An 18,454-nucleotide genomic window follows, 5' to 3' on the forward strand; every position below is an offset into this window, starting at 1 on the left:
AAACTGAATACTTTTTAAAGTTAAATAGTGAAGTTGAAGTCTTTTATCACTGCATCCAAAACACATTTCAGACAGGGCTATTTTCATAGTGTAAGAATGCCACCATTGGACTGATGTAAACAGGAATTAAAACAAGTGATCATCACAAAATGTAGTGTCTAAAACTTTGCCAATATTCTGAACACTCAAATTTTACAATTTAGAAGTTTTACAAAATAGATACAAAATACCACTGGAAAAACTGCACATATGGGAAAAAAAAAAAAGAAATTAAAAAAAAAAAAGAAAAAGAGGAAAACCAGGTAAGAATATTCGAATCACCACTTCACCACTGCTGGGCAAGAAATCTGTGAGCCTCAAACTGCCAGAAGCTCAGGAACAGCTTGGGAAATTATTCTGGTGATGTTCTTCCAATCTCTCCCAAGCATCTGATATCAAATGTTTGAGACAGATACAAGATCAGAGGAAACTCATTTTCCTCCTGCGAGGCCACGCTCAGGTCAGGGACAGAAATCAGCGCCTGCCCCTCCTCTTCCCCTTTGAGGAAACTGCAGACTTTGGAAACAGAGACAAGCAAAGGCTGAGAAGGCCAAAGTCCAGTTCAGATGATAAATGAAGGTGTCCAGCAAAGCTCATAAGGACTTAACACAATGGACTTCAAAACCTGAATAATAAAGATACCAGAAGCAAATATTAAAAGAGATATTAAAACACACACACACTAATAGGTTTTTCCTCTTGAGCTTTGCCAACAACCTCATTGCCAGCAGCTCTGGATGATGCTGGCAGTCAAAGGTTTGAATTATTCAAATGAATGTTTTGGTTTTTTTTTCTGAGGGAGGGGCTGGACTACCTCAGAATTTAAAAATAAGCATTAATTTAGAATCTTACAAGGAAGCAGGTAATCTGGAAACTTCAAGGAAACTCACTCAAGTTCTGATGTACAAGCACAGTATCCTGGAAATTCATTGTGGACAAATACATTTATGTAAAACAATAAAAAGCGTGAAACAATTTATTGTAAAACAATAAGAGGTGCTGGGAAAGTTCTAGCAGGGTTTTAGGCTCTGTTTTTAAGACTGACTTTCAAATTATGGAATTCAAAATATTTCTTGGCTTTCCCAACAAATGCCAATTCACAAAAGAGTCAGATATCTAAGTGCCAGAGTACTTTTTTTTATGTTAGATGGGAAAGAGGATGAGGAACAAAATAGAAGTTACTCGTTTGTTTGTACCTTTAAATCTGCTGCAACAAATTATCTTCAAAAACCCCTAATGGAAATGAGGATGAAAATTATATGGCTGGGGTTAAGATGAAGAGGAAAATGTATTCTCCCAGTAAAAAAGCCATATAATATCCCAGAGTGAAAAGCACAGAGGATTATCCTGACTCTAAAGAAAAAGAAAAGGAAAAAAAAACCCAGAAAACGTCAATTTGCTTGAAAAAGCAGAGAAAAAAAATACAATTATTCGACTTTGGAACATCAGCAATAACCAAAGCAAGAATACATCACATTAATAGAGCCAGCAATTACAGCACAATGAGAGAAAAATGTATTTCAATACTGAGAGCTGATGACTCAGAACTCATTTCTTTTAGCAATGTTTCTTTTTGTTTCTTCAGAATTGTCTGAAATAATCTTTGCTCCATGTCCCAGCTTCAAAAGCTCTACAGGACTTGTGTTCAGACCAATTAGGTTTCTGGGTTAGAAAATATAAATTATTTTGCAATACACCTTTCTTTCAGGAATAAAAATAACTGTACTAATGTGGTCAAGTGCCATGAACCATAGCTGACACTTGATTTAAATATATATTTTTGATAGCTCCTTCTTCTGAAATGGAAGGAAAATATTCTATACAGTGTATTTGGGGAAAAACTAGCTAGGATCTTTAAATCTTTATTACTAAAATAAAGATTTTACTTTTAGATTTCTCATATTGGATTTTTAATTACTAAAATATTCAATATTAGAAAGGTAAAATTAAAATTAAAATCAAGAACACATTATTATTGTAAAAGCTACCTTAATATTTTAATTGTGTACTTTACGACAACTAAAACCAGGAAAAACTGAAACTACTTCTCCTGTTTTCAAAACACATCCTAAAAATTGGAAGTCTTCAAATCTTCATCCCCCCAGATGGGATGAAAAGAGGGTTTTGGGAAAGTGAGTTGGACAAAAGAAAAATCTTTTGCAGCTAATATTCACCTTTAATTTTTCTTTTCTTTACTCAGCATTTTGAGAATAGCAGAATTTTTTGATAACCTAAGAACAATAAAAAAAGACAGCTATTCCTTAATAAATTGGAGTTTTTAATGATCAGAGTAATATTAGGATCTGCTGGAAATCTAATTCAAGGTTTCTTGTGACAGCCATCCAAAATACAAGTAAGCCATGCATTGATAAATCTATTACAATAAGGAAGCAGAAATAAATAATCCTTGCAAAGTTATTCTGCAACAAGAATTACAGTGGATCCAAAGAACTTTTACAGTACATGCAGTGACCATTGACTGACATTCTGCAGAACTTGTGATAATTGTTTTTAATTTGGTCAAAAAAATAATGGTCTTTAAAATACTTCATGCCTGGATGGTGACAGTTTTAACTACAAGATGAAGTCTTTTAAATAAAAAAACTTCCTAAAAAAAGTTAAAATGCTTTTGGATACAAGCTGACCATATCAAGCAGATGCACTAACATAATTTATAAATAAATGTCCAAAATTCAGACACCTGTGTAAGGTCATTCTTTAAAGATAAAATAAGAGCCAAAGAGAGGCATCTCTATTCATAGATAAAGACATTGAATATGTAAAAATAATGCCTCAACACCATGGCAATGCTGTTATGGCATTTGAAAAAGGCTCCTACCTCTTTCTCCTGCGGTGTACAAAAATATGACACCTTTAAAATAAAGTAGATTTTGAGACAGTAGGAAAAATTAAGAGTGGAGCATAATCTGTCCTGAGTGCACTTTTATTACCTTTTGTAACTTCACGTGGCACTGCATGTTTGCAGCTCCAATATCATGCAAAACAAAGTATAACTTGATTTGGAAGGGGCATTTTAGTGCTTTTACTGGGGTTATCAATCCAGAGATGATAAATCAAGTAATTGGCGATTTCTTATAAATGACACAATTGTTTTCTCGATGGCTGTTGGGAAAATGTTCCTTTCTCTGTGCTGACTGTGTGAACAAATCCTGAGCCTTGTGTGCTCAGAAAGCATCCCCACATCTGTGCTAAAACTGATCTGTCCAGACACCAGCAAACGATGATGTTCAGCTGAGACAGATGAAGTGGAGCTCAGCGTTTGACAGATTCGTGCCTTGCAGCTCGAGTCTATCATCCTCTCCACTCAGAAACATGCTAAGTTATATATTATTGCTCCATGACAGCTCGTGTGAAAATCAGAGCCTGGAATGCAGAAAGAGACACCAACTTATCCCTCACCCTAACTCGCTGAACTTGCTGTGCCTGCAGCAAGACTTTCTCCTGCAGTCCTCAGTCGATGCCCAAAGGGCCGTCAGGGTAACGGGAGCTGGCAGTTTTACAGCAGCAGTGCCATAAACCACCCTAAAGGAGCCTTGCATCAACCAACAAGAGGCAATTACCTTGACTCACTAGCACCAGGCAGGAGCAGACTTTTATCTCCTCACAGACACCAAGTCACAGCTGTGGAGGAATGCAAATAACTGTTTTTTTCCCTTTTCAAGCTCAGAGCCGGCGACTGTTTCACAATAATGTTCACAGATGACCACTTGTCTGTCCAGATCTCTCTAGACAAATTGCTACTGAGCAGGAGTTTTATTCTAGCGCAAAATCTTCTCTAAAGGATTGTATACTTTGGTATTTTGGATTGCAAGAAAAATGAGTAGATGGGGTAGAGGATTTGGAAGAAGGAGGATTTTCAGCTACAGCATAAAATAATGAAAATAAACTAATTTTGCAAAGGTGACTTTGCCTTTGCAAAGGTTAAGAACTTCAGATGGTAATTAAGCATGTCTTGAGGGCAAAAGCACACAGGGGGAACCATCCATGTCAAAAAAACCCTGAAGATGTGTTAACTTTAACCAAAACTCTGAACTTCTATCAGCAAATGAAAAAGGGAAAGATGTTTTGGGTCTGACCTATTCCCCCACTGTGGACTTAGGACAAAAGTACTCAGCACCACTCAAAAGACAGCCTGTCTGTCCTACAAAAGGCATCTCTTTTAAAGGGCAGCTAAAAATTACCTTAGAAAGACAACATGTCCAGCTCTCCCTATTTATTAAATTACAAGCACTAGAGAGTGACCTTAGAGCTTGACTGGAGCTCAACTCCAAAGCAAAAAAACTTCCTAAATCTATTTTTGAGCTCCCTAAATCCATTAACTTCCCCCTCTGTGCTGGCACACAAAATGGGAAAGAAGACACAGTAGTGCCCCAGAAATGTCTGCAGTTTAATCCATCTGAGACATCCCAGCGAGGGTGAAACCAGCCTGCTCTGGAGGACACCACGGAGTGTCCTGGTGGGAAGAGCCCTCTGGAAATCAGCTGCTCCAACCCCAGCCCTCAGCTAAAGCTCCTCATCACATCCAGCTGGGCATTGAATTCCTCCAGAGTATTGTGAAATAAAAACAAACCGTCCCCCTCTCCAAGCAGAAGCTCAAAATTTTAGTCTGAGCTCCAGGACAGTGAGAAGGAAAAGAAACTCATAATAATTAAAAAAAAAACAACAGCCCTCAAATGTGTTTTTTTTTTAACATGCATCTTATTTTCACCTTGTCTGCAAGCACTGTCAGATCCAGGATCTGGTTTTACACAGTTTCTCAGTTTTAGCCACCTAAGTGCTGTTGTTACCTGTAACATCAATGTGAGTGTAATTTTATTTTTGTAGCAATTAGTCTTGAAATCTCACTAGTTGAGGGAACTAGTGTTCCCTCAATGAGAAGAGAGAAATGCTGAAAAGATCTTGTCTACGAGGAAGTCAAGAAATCTCATATCTGAATGGTGTATTTTCCTGAGTAAATAAAGTCTCTAAAAACCAAAATTCTTGGAATCTTGAACAGCCATCTTCCTATCAGCCATATTTCCCTTACTAGAAAGGCTTGCCAATAAAAACAAAATCAGAAAGTGGAAGAATATTTCGCTATTACAGGGTTACAATAAACTCACAAATAATTTCTGATTTGTAGAAAAATTAGGAAAAATAAAGTTGGAATTAGTTAATTGAATGAGCATCTAACTACAATATTCAGTAAGACCTGACAGTACTAATAAATATCTGTTTACAAGCAGAAAAAAAGCTCCGTGTTGGCAGTTTTTTTCACAGAATGCAGATGTTGATAACAACCCCAGGCTTCTTGTGACCTACTGAAAGGGCCAATAAACCACTTCACTGTCCTCTCATGCTGCTGAAGAATCATCCACATTAGTTTAATTCACATTAATTCCAGTGTGACAAGCTATGGGACGTGGTTTGAGAGGAAAGGGGAGGGTGGCTGCTCTGGCTCCCTCTGGGAGGAATGACAGCACAAAAAAGGACAGGAATGGGAGCCTCCAGCAGCTGGTGTTGGGAGGGTGAATTGATCTGGTGAGCACCTGTGATCAGAAAATCAAACTCTGTGTCACTGTGCACTGAGTTTGCAGGGACATTAACCCTCCTATCTTGTTTTTTCTCTGTGTGCTGAACCCCACAGGTGCAGCATTAAAACACAAACAGACCACAGAAAGGTTGTTGGCCTCCTGCACTGTTCCAGCTTTTGACCTTCACATTTGTATCCCTGCTTACAACAGGATTAGCAACAAAGATTTCATTAATATGACTTTCTGATGCACATAAAACTACAAATCTAATCTGTCTATAATTCCAACTACCTTCCTATATTTACTTCTACATAAAACATCTTCCACTCTTGATCTTGAGAGCGATATCAGTTACTAAACCCAAGACTGCTGTGACGCTCAGAAATAACTGGTTGCAAACATGAAATATGATGCTTGAAGGATGATGAACTGTGATTTCCATCTTCCATGGGTCATGGAATTGACAAACTGTATCAGAAAGAAGAGGGTATCTTCCATTGAAAGGCATCACAAAGATGATCTAGAGCAGCGAGATGAAACTCTCCTCATCAGAGGCACAACTGACGTGTGGTGAGACTGAGCAGGAATCTATTTTGTCAGATTACAGAGGTATGAACTGACAGCTACAAAGAGATTATTATATTAATCTAGGAATGCACCAGCTGCTTCTGTAGGTAAATACAGCAAAATTACTGCAACAGGTAAGAGTAATGGAACTATAAAGGTAAAACCTATCTAATTTCCCCCAAACTGCAAAGGATTAAAGGAAAAAAATATTAACACACAGGACCAGCTCAGAAAGACCTCTGTTCCTGTTGCACCTCTGCCACTTCTAATGCACATGGTACACCTAGCTGACAAGAAATGCTAAGCAACCAATTTAAAAAAAAAATTATTTAAAACATTCACTTGTGTGAATCCTTTTCTATTCAAAACCTGTTCTGAACCAGCTCACCTTTTTCACATTTAAGAGAACAAAGAAATGCTTCACACTCAAATCTCTGCAGTCAAAGCAGAGGCCTGTGACACCTATAAATATTAAGTGTATTAATCAGGTTATATTAAATATCAGCTTGCCTTGAGCTGAAATGTGTGCTGGAACAGTGTAATCACCAGCAGCAAGCAGGTATTTATGGCACCGTGGTGGCACTGCCTGACACAATGCACATTTTATGTCAGTCTGTAAACAATGGGCCTGCCCTGAAGAGGTGAACAAAGCCCTGTGGCTGGGCTGGCCCTGGGTTAAACCAGAACATTAGTATTTGTAGATTCATCCCCAGTCAGAAGTCACTGTTTATTAAGGTTTCAATGCACAATTTGCTCTTGCATCCAAGATCAAGATTTTCACATACTACTTCTATTTATGAATGCCCAGATCTTTTTTCCCTATAATTTCCCATTTATACTTGAAGTAGTTATCTCAGCTGAGACAAAATTGGTTTGGTTTCCATCTGGCCATTTATTTCTTGTCTTAGCTGCACCTACCAGCTCCCACCATCAGTGTTATGCCATCCTCTTCCCCAATCCAGCTATTTCTCATTCTAAGTGAATTTTCTTCTATTGTTAAATAATATCTAAGTTCTCCCTCCTCCCCTCGTTGACAGAAAACACTGTTTATCAAGTGAAACCTTCATGTCACTCCCTCTATGGTCACCTTGGGGCGTCTCAGTAGAGAAACACAATATTTTATAATGCCACGCACAGCAGCTTTGGGGAGCAGCAAGAAGCTCGGCGTGACTGTCTCCTCTTTTCTGTTAACACTAAAACTGATGCCTTTTTAGAGTTCATCTGTTTCAAACAGGGTTGTGAAAGTCAGAGACCCAGAAAGTTTTGAGGATGCAGTACCATGAATCACTTACATATAAAGAAGTTATTTTCTATTCAGGTACACCTTGATAAAATGCAGGCAGGCAAAAAATACCGGAGTGTTAATCAGTGTGGTAATTAAAGCACTGTCTTGTTTTAAATAAATCAAATCCTGCTTTACAAAGCTTCCACTGAATCCAAAATACAAGACAATATTTCTTGACAAAGTTTTGTTTTCTACTGTTTTAAGGGGTTTTAACAAGAGGCATTAAAAAATAAAAAAAAAAAAAATAGAGCATGAAAATATGTCATTTAGTTTAAAGACTTTATCATTTCTCATCAGGTTTGCAAAATAAACTAAATTCACAAATTATATTCGGCCTTTTCCACACCCTTTGAGAGAGGCAGTAAGGTAAGTGTAACAAACAGAAAAAATTGTAACACGTGGCTGTGACCTTCCCAAGGAGCTGCAGAGGGGCTGAAAATGTGTTAAACACCCACAACGCAGTGAGAAATTCCCTCTTTTTAGAATTCCTTATGGACAAAGTCTCCATCTACCTGTATTCGGGCAAAATAGGCCTGGCTTCACACAGATGTGGAAATTAGCAAATCTTGGCTAAATTTGTTTCAAAAGTGAATTACAGTTGAAAAGCTTTCTCTCCAGGTCACAATTTGTCATTTTTTGATTGCTTTCTATCCAAAACACAGAACATTTCACTCTGTTGCTGCACATCCACTAAAGCATCATCTTTTCTGATTTCCACATCTTCCACTATCCCAGGGTGATCCAAGTCCCCTCCAAACTGTCCTTGGGCACTTCCAGCGATGCAGAGCCCTCCCCACCCTCACAGGGAGGGATTTATTCCCAGTATCCAATTTAAACCTGTCAGAACAAAGCCCTTTTCCCCTGTCCTGTCATTCCAGGTTCATCCAAAGTCCCTCCTGCAGTCCCTTCAGGTACTGGAAGGCCTCAACAAGGTCACTCTGGAGCTTTCTTTTCTCCAGGTTTAAGAATCTCAATTCTTTCAGCCTTTCCTCATAGGAAAGGTGCTTAATCCCTCGAATTATCTTCCTGGTCCTCCCCTGCTGTAGGAAATACAGGCTGCATTTCCTGCCTGATCACCAGAATCCTTGATTTCTACTGTTTTGGGGTTTTTTTAATCTATTTTGTGATTACTTTTGATATAAACATTCTGAAAATTACCAGCAGAGTAACATCTGGAAATACTATTCCAAATGGTGCCTGGCTGTCAGAAACTTCTTTTTGGTTTTTACAGATCATTTCCAAAGTATGGGAAATTGCTCATTTAAAGGGAGCAGATCCATAATTCAAAAAACCTCCTGAGCAACAGGCATTCATGGGAAAAACACAATTAATGCTTTCAGATCTGCCTACAGGGCTGTGATTTCACAAATAATTTTGTGTGAAGCACATGCAGCACAGGATTTCAAAACTTCCAGTCTAAACCAGTGTGTGCTGAACCACCTTTATTGCCATTATGTGGCAAAAGCAGTTTTTCAGAGCCACCTGATAACCATTCAACAGGTCCTTCTTCATTCTTTCTCCCCCTAACTACAAATTAAACAATTTAAATGAACTGATTTGATATGTGAAAGTTCTTTGCACATTTCTTGGTGACAAACCTCTCAGGCAGACGCTCTCATGTTGCCCTGCAGCTGCAGGCTGGATTTCAGCTCCCACTGGTGTGACACAAACCTGCTCCCACTCTGCTCACCCGCTCCATTCTCCCCCTGAATGCACAGGCAGAAATAAGCTCAGCAAGCAGGACTGCTATTGTGGTGATCTGAACTGTTGCTCATCAGGCACAGGGACTCCTGATTTTGCCATTTCCTACAGTTTTCCTACAATAACAGCACTTTTCTCTCGGATAACTCACATTTCTCTGTTCAGACCGGGTATTATTTTGCCCCATTTTGTGTGTAACCCTGGCTTTTTCATTATCTCCTACTCCTACTGTTATTTATTTAATATGCTGTTATTCAGTCCCCAAAATCTCATTTAATATGCCACACAAAGAACACTCTGGCCCAGTGGATGCTTCTGCTTAGCTAGCTAAAAAAAAACCCAAAACCAACACATGTAGGTATACCTACTCTCCTGTAACCTAGGAAAAGTTTTAAAGAGCTTACTACAACATCTTCAGACTCTACATTAAGTTCTTAGAAAGTTATAAGTTCTTTGGCTGCACTGAGAGCAGACAGATATATGTGGCATCTTCTTTTTTTTTTTAATACATTTTTTTTTGCTAGCTAGCCAGAAATGCCCAGTGGGATGCAGTTTCCCAAAAGAGATTTTTAAGTCTTTGTCACTCCTCAGCACCCACACTGCCACAATTACTTCAGCTTCTGAGCAATTTAAAAGAGCTAAAAGGAGGCAGAGTTTTATTTTTATTAAATTGCTAGTAAGTACTGATATCAATGAATATCAGCTATCCAGACAGTCAAGATATATTGGATAATATAATCTATATTCTTCTGGCAGTAAGGAGGGTCAGACTGATTGCTGAGCAGCCAAAACAAAAATAGTTCCCTATTAGAAATCAAAAGAAGTGAGGGCAATTTCAGCTTCCCCCAACAGTTTCAGGGTAAGTTTCTTTCCTGTTCTTAATTTTGTTTCAGTAAAATCAAACAAAAGTGATCATTTATTTAGCAGTCACACTCTTGTTTATGTAAACATCACATTTATGTTATTCTTCTGTTCCCCTGTTACTCGCTAGGAAGCATAAGAGAAGCAAGAATATGAAATATCTGCTCTTACAAGGTCCCTGGCACTGCTCTCCTTGCATTCTTGCACATCTTGGAGCTGCTCCTGCCCAGCCATTACAGAGCTGCTCTGACAAAAGGACTCCTTCCCTCTGGAACAGCTCATCCATGCACAGGTGAGCATCACATCAACATCTGGGACAAGTTCTACTGCTCAAGTCCAAAAGTGGTGCAAGAGAGATACGAAAAAAATGCCTCCATAAAAACAGGAGACATAAACCCAGCACAAAACACTTCTGCACTCGGCACTGTCGTGTCAGTGGCAATAAGGACTTCACTAATTACATTTGTAATGGTCCAGGAAGACTGGCAGCCAAAGCACACAAGCACTTTGGATGCTGGTGCAGAGCTGGTGGAGATGTGGATGTTTCATCCCACTGTCACACAGTTACACAAATGCACGTGCAGCTCCCCACAGAGTGAGGCTGTGATGCACCGGGATGCACTCGGGGCTGCAGATTCACATCCTGACACGGACCTGCACTGTACCACAGCTGCAGCTCACCCTCTTGGCTTTCTGCTTGCAACACACAGCTTTGGCTTTCTGATGGGCTGGTGAGGACTGGCAACACTTGTGGGAGGACAGTAACACAGACAGCAACAGAGAAGGATGAAAGAAACCCACCTTGAGGAGCTCATAATGCTGGATACCGTTGACGCCGATGTCCGGGTCGATGGCAGAAGGGACGGAGTAGCGGGAATTAATGGCTGTGTTCTCAGGGATAGAGATGTTAATAACTGTCGAGGGGAAAAGGGGAGCGTTGTCATTTATATCCTCGATTAGGAATCTGATCTTGACCAGTCTGAACACCTCGTCTGGCAGAACAGCCACCTCCACCTCGTAGAAGCAGCGGTTCTCGCTGAGGATGCCGGCGCACAGCTTCTCGCGGTCGATGCGGTTGGCAGCCGTGAAGATCTCCCCGGTGTTCTCCTCCACCCTCACCAGGGGCACATCCCCAGTCTTGTACACGAGCTTGAACTGCAGCGGGGAGGACAGGGGCACGTCGGGGTCCAGCGTTAGGTTGAGATCCTTGAGCAGGTTGCCAATGAGCACATTTTCAGGCAGTTCTTCCCGCACGGTGTAATTCTTCTCCTGTGCGCCAGATTGGAACACGATGCAGGCCAACAAGACTGCCAAGAGGTAGGTTCCAGACAGCAAGTCCATCTCCAGAATGACTAATGAGTATTCGTGTAGAACACCAGGAGTAGCTGGGGAAAGGGAAAGGAAAATCCTTTAAAAGTCACAGAATGTTGTGTTCCTAAAGCAACAGAGAGCTAAAGGAGCTCCTTTCCTACAACACGTTTGAAAGCCCCATTAGTAAAGTCACATTGGACTCAATCCTTCCTAAATACGTATAAAATTCCTTGCAAAACTTTTTACTTGAAATTTTTAACTAAATACTGAGGTAAGAATTTTAGGGCTGGATCATATTGAATGAAGAAATAAGTACAGGAATCCCCCATTACCATCGTGAGATTTTCCTTTGCTCCTTAGGAAAATCTCTTCCTTTGATCTCTCTGCCACATTGTCCTCACTTAGTTTTTTTGTTTCCTAAGAAAAAAGTAGGCAAGAAGTTTGCAAGCAACCATCTGCTGAAAACCAGATCTTTTTATACCTCTTGCTTAAATATGGGGATAGAAGAACACTTGTCTTAATTCTCCCCACAAGTTTTTCACTGACAAAATTATGTAATGTTTGTTAACAACAACAAAGAAATCTGGATATATTTAATTCAGGAACTTAAACTGGCAAGAAAATGTTATTATGTAAATGGAGTCTGGTGAACTTCAGCCAACAATGTGTGGAAATCTGTCTAGTGAACTGTAAGAAATTTCATATAATTTTAAATTTTGTGATGCCTCTTCATATCACTCTGGAACACCAATACCTTTAAAGGGAGATACAAACTTGTTCTGCACAGAGGAAAAACTTTCCAAGCTGGTTTCCAAATAACAATACATTCCCTCCTTGAGGTTGCTAACAACCTCAAGAAAGGTGGAAGTGGAATAGGAGGACTTACAGGTACACACAGATATCTGTGTAGCTGCATAGAGCCTCCAGCCTAGAATTTTTAAGAACTAAATCACTCTCTTGAACTCCATATATTGAATATTTGCCTAATCTTTACATAATTTCTGCCAGCCCAGAATTTAGGATCTGCTAGGATAGCATTTCTCTAAGGTAAATGTTCAGGAGTTCCATGTAAAGTGATTTTTCTCATAAATGAAATCTTAGCTCCCATTGGGTTAGCATCTCTTTCAAATATACCTGTGCTAACACAGCTCCATTCTCTTCACTATGCAGGTAAAAGTGTAATTTTGTTTCCTGTCTCTACTCATTTTATTCTCCCTGTCACAGCATAGATTGATTTACTTCTGCAGATCAAGCTGCAGTGGTTGAAGAAATTACTGATGCCAGTAATTGCCCGTTAGTTACTGCCTTTCAGCAGTGCCACTTGCAGGGTAATTTACAGTAAACCCTCTGATTTTGCAGTGAAACAGGTTAGGAACAATTAATATTGTTATTCCATTTAAACACTGTGAACTGCTTTGGCTTGGAAGCAAGTGACAGACAAAGAACATTCCAGCTCCATCTGCAAGGTGGATCCCCACATCAGCACCATTTGACTGGACAGCATCTTCTGGCTTCGTGATTATACAGAAGGAGAAAATGATACAATTTCCATGATTGTACATGGAATGAAAATGCTGCAAGTCCCCACTTATGGAAAAAGGCTTTGCTTCCTGAGTAATTCCATGGATCTGGAGGAGATTGCTGAGAAGGGGGGAGAAGGGGATGGCATTTCAGGAATTTCCTGATTTATCCCTGGGCTTCAGGGCTTCACAACACCCAGAGCAGCACCAAGCAGGGGTGAAGAGGGAAGCAACAATGCAGGACCAACAGCTTTCTATAAGCCATTATCATATCATATTCTAAATATGCAAATAAGGAAGAAGTCATCAGCAGCTCCTGATTACCATTATGGTAATGCCATGGTAGCAGTGTGAGCCTAATGAATGACTTGGTGATGGTGTACAAGTGTATTAGTTTGGCTCTTATAATTTTATTTATTAATTGTCTTATATTTCTTTAAATGCAGATCCAGCAATCGTCACCCCACTGAAGTAATTATCCACGTACATTCCACCTGCAGAGCACCCTTATTTCAGGAAAGCACATCATTGTATCCATTATTACTGAAATAAATAAATTTACATTGTTTCCTATGGAAAACACCAATAAAAGCGTATGGGTTACAGTGAAAAGTTGATATTTAAATGCTACCACAAAAAAAAAAAGAAAAATCAGAATAGTTGCATGTTTTGTGCATATTACAAGGAAAAAATTTTCCACTTCTTCCTCTCTATTACAAATTAAAATGAAAAATAACACAGCAGGGGTAAAAAACCCTTCAAATTCTGATAGAATAATATCTCAAATTTACATTTCTGAGGGGAGGAAATGAAAAAACCCAACACCATCCATAAATATAAACCAAATTCTAGCCCCTATCCCATATTCTTCTATGCCAATACTGTTGCATTGCTTAAAAATGATAAACATATAAAAATATTGTATAAACAGGTATATAAATCTTCCAAATACATTAAAAAATAGGTGGGTTTTTTGTTTGTTTGTTTCTTTTTTTTTGCAAAGCAATATGAGGATGAGTACATAAATCTGACAATCTAAAGAGTTCATCAACAATATTCCTGAATCCGTTCTGAAAGTTGAGATCATACCAGGAGATACTTTATATTCAAACTAAATTCTAAACCTGTACCCCCAGTTTCATCTGCAGTCGAGTTTCCAGGGATTGTAAAATAACACCAGCAGGACTCAAAGAGTTTTATAAGGAAAACTGCAGGGTGGAACTTGGCATAACATTATTATGCATATTTTTACTTACTTTAAACCAAGTTTGAATCATTTTATTGAAATCCTTTTTGTGTCATAGTAAAGAAAACACTTTAAAGCATGAAAAAACAGCAGAGCACAGTTATAAACCACACCAGATACATGCTAACGTGGTTTTTTGTGGTGTCTTTTGCTGTCACAGATTGTCCTGACTGACTAAAGGGTATAGACATGTAAGACAGTGTTAGTTTAGCAGGAAAAAACAACCAACAATGATTCACAATGCTTGAACTTCTGTACAATACACTGTTTTTTAAAATAGTTTTCTTTCTTTCAAAATAAGCCCAGCAACATTTTTGAAGCTCTATTCCAGAGCTGTAGGCCTTTAAGGAGAAAAAAAAATAAATATCCCAACGTGACACAAGTTTGCTGCTTGGATATGGAGTAGAATATCTGATGTTGTGAGGAAAGTGTTGTTCTCCCAGAATCCTATTTATAAAGGCATTGCTGTACGTTGCCTGTCATTTGTGCCATAGCTCTGATAGGGATACTATGGCAACAGCAATGCACAGAACAGGAGCAAGAGGCACTTTCTAGCAACCAAAGGCATTTATGAAAGCAGAGTGTTCCAGCCTGAGGAAACACAGAAGTGCAGAAGGCTGAAGAGAGCAGCCCAAGTCTAAGGGACCTTTCATGGGATCCAGCACTCGCTCACGCTTTCAAGGCGGTTAAAAAAAAATAAATTAAAAAAATTGAGAACAAATCAAATTGTTTAACAGAAGGTAACACGAAGCTTGCCAAGCCATTTTCCCAGCTTTCAAGAGAATGCATTGCTGTCTGTGCTGTTGACTTCCCAACTAGGAAGGCAAATGGCCCAGATGGACAAGATGGAGGGGAGGAGGGGAAAAAAGTTTAAACTTGCTTTTCTTCATCTGGCTTTCTGTACACTCAACTATACCTGACTTTTTGCCCAATACACCAAATATTAATGGTGTCATTTAAATATTAACGCTGTTCATTATCATCTTCATTTAACAGCTGTCAAATCACACCTTGAAAAGTAGAGAGAATATAAAAACTGTAACCACCCAATGGAGCAGGATGTGAAGGTAGAATCTAAATCTGTTCTTTAAACACAAGGCTCCATCTGGTCCCACCTGAGCAAGAATTTCCCTTTACCTTATCACAGAACTTGTTATTTCTTCCTTGAGATGACCTCAGAAAAGAATTAAAGGGGGTAGAAGAGTTCAGGTGTCCACTTCAAATTAGAAAAACACCATTTCCTGATACTTGGATTCAGATTTGGATTAGAACACAACAAACAAATGGTGGTGATATTTTTAACTGCCATACCAAGTTCAAAGAAAAAGGTACTATATTTTTAAAAATTAGGAATATTGAAGTCCAAAGCTACATCAACATCCAATTATTAAAATCATAGTAGAGAAGAAATCCTGAAAATATCACTCCCATTCTTATCTTTGTATTCCCGAACCTATTTTAATTACTTGGACAAATTTAGTGAGCACACCACACTTTTTCAATATCATATCCTTTTCATTTGCTGCTAATCCACTGTGGGCTCCTTAAATAGGAGTATTCAAATCCCTGTATTAAAATGGTGTTTCTCAGAGCCAAAGATCCCCATGACACAGCTCCATCTGCCAGTCAATACCGTGATTATTACGTTATTTCACTGACAAGCCAGCTGTTTGCAATTCTTCCACTTCACTGGGGCTCCCTCCAAAGTGCCCACTGTCAATTAGGCAGCTCTGCACGGCTTTGGAATTCTTGGGCCACGCTGATGTGGATTTCAGCTTTGCTCCAAAGTGGGGATTTTTTGATGCTGGAAGTTTTGGGGTTTTTGGTTTGCCATAAGCCACTGGCCTGGCTGCACACACTCTGCCACCACACAGCCCAGGCAACATTAAAGAACTGGCTGGCTTTGATGAGACTGATTTTTAAAAAGGTACAGAATTTACAGGTGTTTTACAGGTTTTGATGACAATAAGAAACATCACAGAGCTGTTGCCTGACAGAAATCTCTCCCCATTTTTTAAAGGCACAAATGCCACCAACCAAGCTGAACTCGCTGTCACGCTCCGTGGTGTTTCAAAGATAAATTATTTGCAGCCATCAATATTTATCCACAGGATCCACTCCCTACACAGGATATTTCATTATCATATTCAAAGAAAAAGACCTACCTCAAAGAGAAACAGACAATTTGTTATATTATCAGGCCTTTCAAATTCATTCCCTCATATGATTTTACTCTAAATCCACTAAGGGACTGATTCATTCTTTGATCTATTTTTTATGAGCATGATGGTACTGACTTCAATGAGGTTTCTTTAATTTGATTTTTCTTCAGTGATGAACAAAATGGAACTGGAAATTCTTATCACCAGGAGAAAACATCACCCCACATCCATTTAAGTCAACAAAAGAATTAAGTAAGTGAGAGGCACAGCTTGCTTACAGTTGCATGCTCTCCTGATTCAGTCTTCACTGCTTTAAAAATAGAGTATTTTTAGTTCTTTTTATTGCTTTTTCATCATGGGGGGTAAGAAATGCTCTTCACTTGAGGAAATAAAAAGTTAATGACCAGAACACAGGTTCTTCAAGCCACATGAAGAAGCAGCCAAGGTGTGGAAAACAAGCAACTGATAAATTCTTTGATAGAATTCTTTATTCCTGATAGTAATCTGCAACTAATAGGAAGAGTGTTGATTAAAACTTGTATCAAAAGGCTGGAAAGAGTGAACAGAATTATAAATACACAATAGGCAGTGAGCATGCTGAACAAATTAAACTCAATCACATTGATATATGGCATAAGGAGTAATTTATTTTAATTGCAGCAAATTAATCCCTTTAAAGCTGAAGTCCCTTTTTTACTAGAAGAGTAAATACAGTCCACATTTGGGAAAATGCATCTAGCAGCCACCCAGGAAATACTTTAAAAATATTCTCTAACTTATTTCAGAGACCTGTGAGAATATGCAGTGTCAAATTTATTTATATACCAGTGACACTTGGAAATGGTCCCGCTTTTAGCAGTGGAACATTTTTGCATTGGAGCTGCATAAAAGCTAAAGGTTGAGAACAGGAATCTTGGAAAAAAAGCTGAAGATTTCTCTGATGGCTATTTTCATTTTTCTTAGAAAGAAATAGTGGGATGCCTGAACAAATAGAAAAAGAAAAAAAAAAAAAAAGAGATTAAAAACACCCAAAAAATCAAATCAAACCCAACATCAAACCCCCTACAAAGCTGCAGACCACTCCAACTCCATCACAACTCCAAAGTGAACACAACATTGCTCTGCAAACTCAAATATATATTCACTATAATTCAATGGCTGACTCCTAAAAACATTACAAAAATCAAGCTGTTAATGGTATGATTCATAATGTCATTTTCTTTGCATTTTATTTGTGTGTTTGTACTACATGAATACATTTTACCAATCAAGTGGAAATTGCTCTGGTTTTGGTACTTGAAAATCTGTTCATGCCTCAAATCTGAAAATTAAATCTCTGCTAAAACAAACAAAAGGAAAATCATCTATGAACCACTGGCAAGAGATTCTGGGGCCACAATAAGAACCCATGTGAAACCACCTATGTGGCTGCTGGATGCACTCCAACATAAAACACATTTTTATTTGTTTAAAAATGCAAGTCAATCTGATTCCAGTCATTTGTGTCAAATCCTTTGGAATGGCAATTGTTGAGATCACCTGTTTCATACATAATGCATTTTGCTTTACTGCCTCACTGCCAGCTAATAATTTTTGTTTCTCACTGGTAAAATCCGCATTTCAGAGTGTCCACTAAAGAGTTCTGGTAGCTGTGAATCAGGGAAGGGATGCTGGTTTACTGTTAATATTGTTAATATTGTGTACAATATTGTTAATATTGTATTGTATATTGTCCTGCTTATTCCAAACATAATTCTGCCAAGAGCCCACACATCCCATGAATTCCAGAGGAGCAGGAATCAGTCACCTTCTTCCAACCCCTTGAGTTCCACACAAAACCACAGCAATCTACTTCTCATTTAACCATTTGTGAGAGCAGAAAGCACCATTCCCAAGAATTCTAAAAAGAAACAAAAAAAACTAAATATATTGCTATTTTTTCTTTTTTTTAAAAGTCATTACTTAAAAGGAAAAACAAAAATTAATATTCTATTTATATTCTGTAATTCCTGTTAAACTCAGAATAAACTCCTGTTTCCTGAAGGAGAAAAAAGTTCTTCTGGGTGCCAGAATAAATGTGTTGGACTCCAAAAGGACGTCTAAACTTTGCTATTTTTTCATCAGTTTCTCTTTGCCTTAGCATATCCAAAAAAAAGAAATCAGGGTTTTTTATCCAGTAGCAGTATAGCTGCTCATTTTAATATGGGATTTTTTGTTCTTCTTAAAGA

At 38.5% G+C, this 18,454-nt stretch overlaps 1 protein-coding gene across 3 annotated transcripts in view; it reads right to left on the reverse strand.

Annotated features, from left to right (window-relative positions):
• The window catches only part of PCDH11X (protocadherin 11 X-linked), a 424,506-nt gene that overhangs the window by 367,813 nt on the left and 38,239 nt on the right, over nucleotides 1–18,454 (reverse strand). For all 3 annotated transcript variants that reach the window (XM_088062843.1, XM_014255248.2, XM_088062844.1), the window contains exon 2: nucleotides 10,789–11,372. In XM_088062843.1, coding sequence (XP_087918969.1) covers nucleotides 10,789–11,328 — 540 coding nt within the window. In that variant the 5' untranslated portion in view covers nucleotides 11,329–11,372. The remainder of the gene's footprint in view (nucleotides 1–10,788; nucleotides 11,373–18,454) is intronic.

The sequence above is a fragment of the Pseudopodoces humilis genome, chromosome 15, assembly GCF_049639895.1.
Source record: "Pseudopodoces humilis isolate 2021_Gansu_Grassland_sample_001 chromosome 15, ASM4963989v1, whole genome shotgun sequence".
Taxonomy (NCBI): domain Eukaryota; kingdom Metazoa; phylum Chordata; class Aves; order Passeriformes; family Paridae; genus Pseudopodoces; species Pseudopodoces humilis.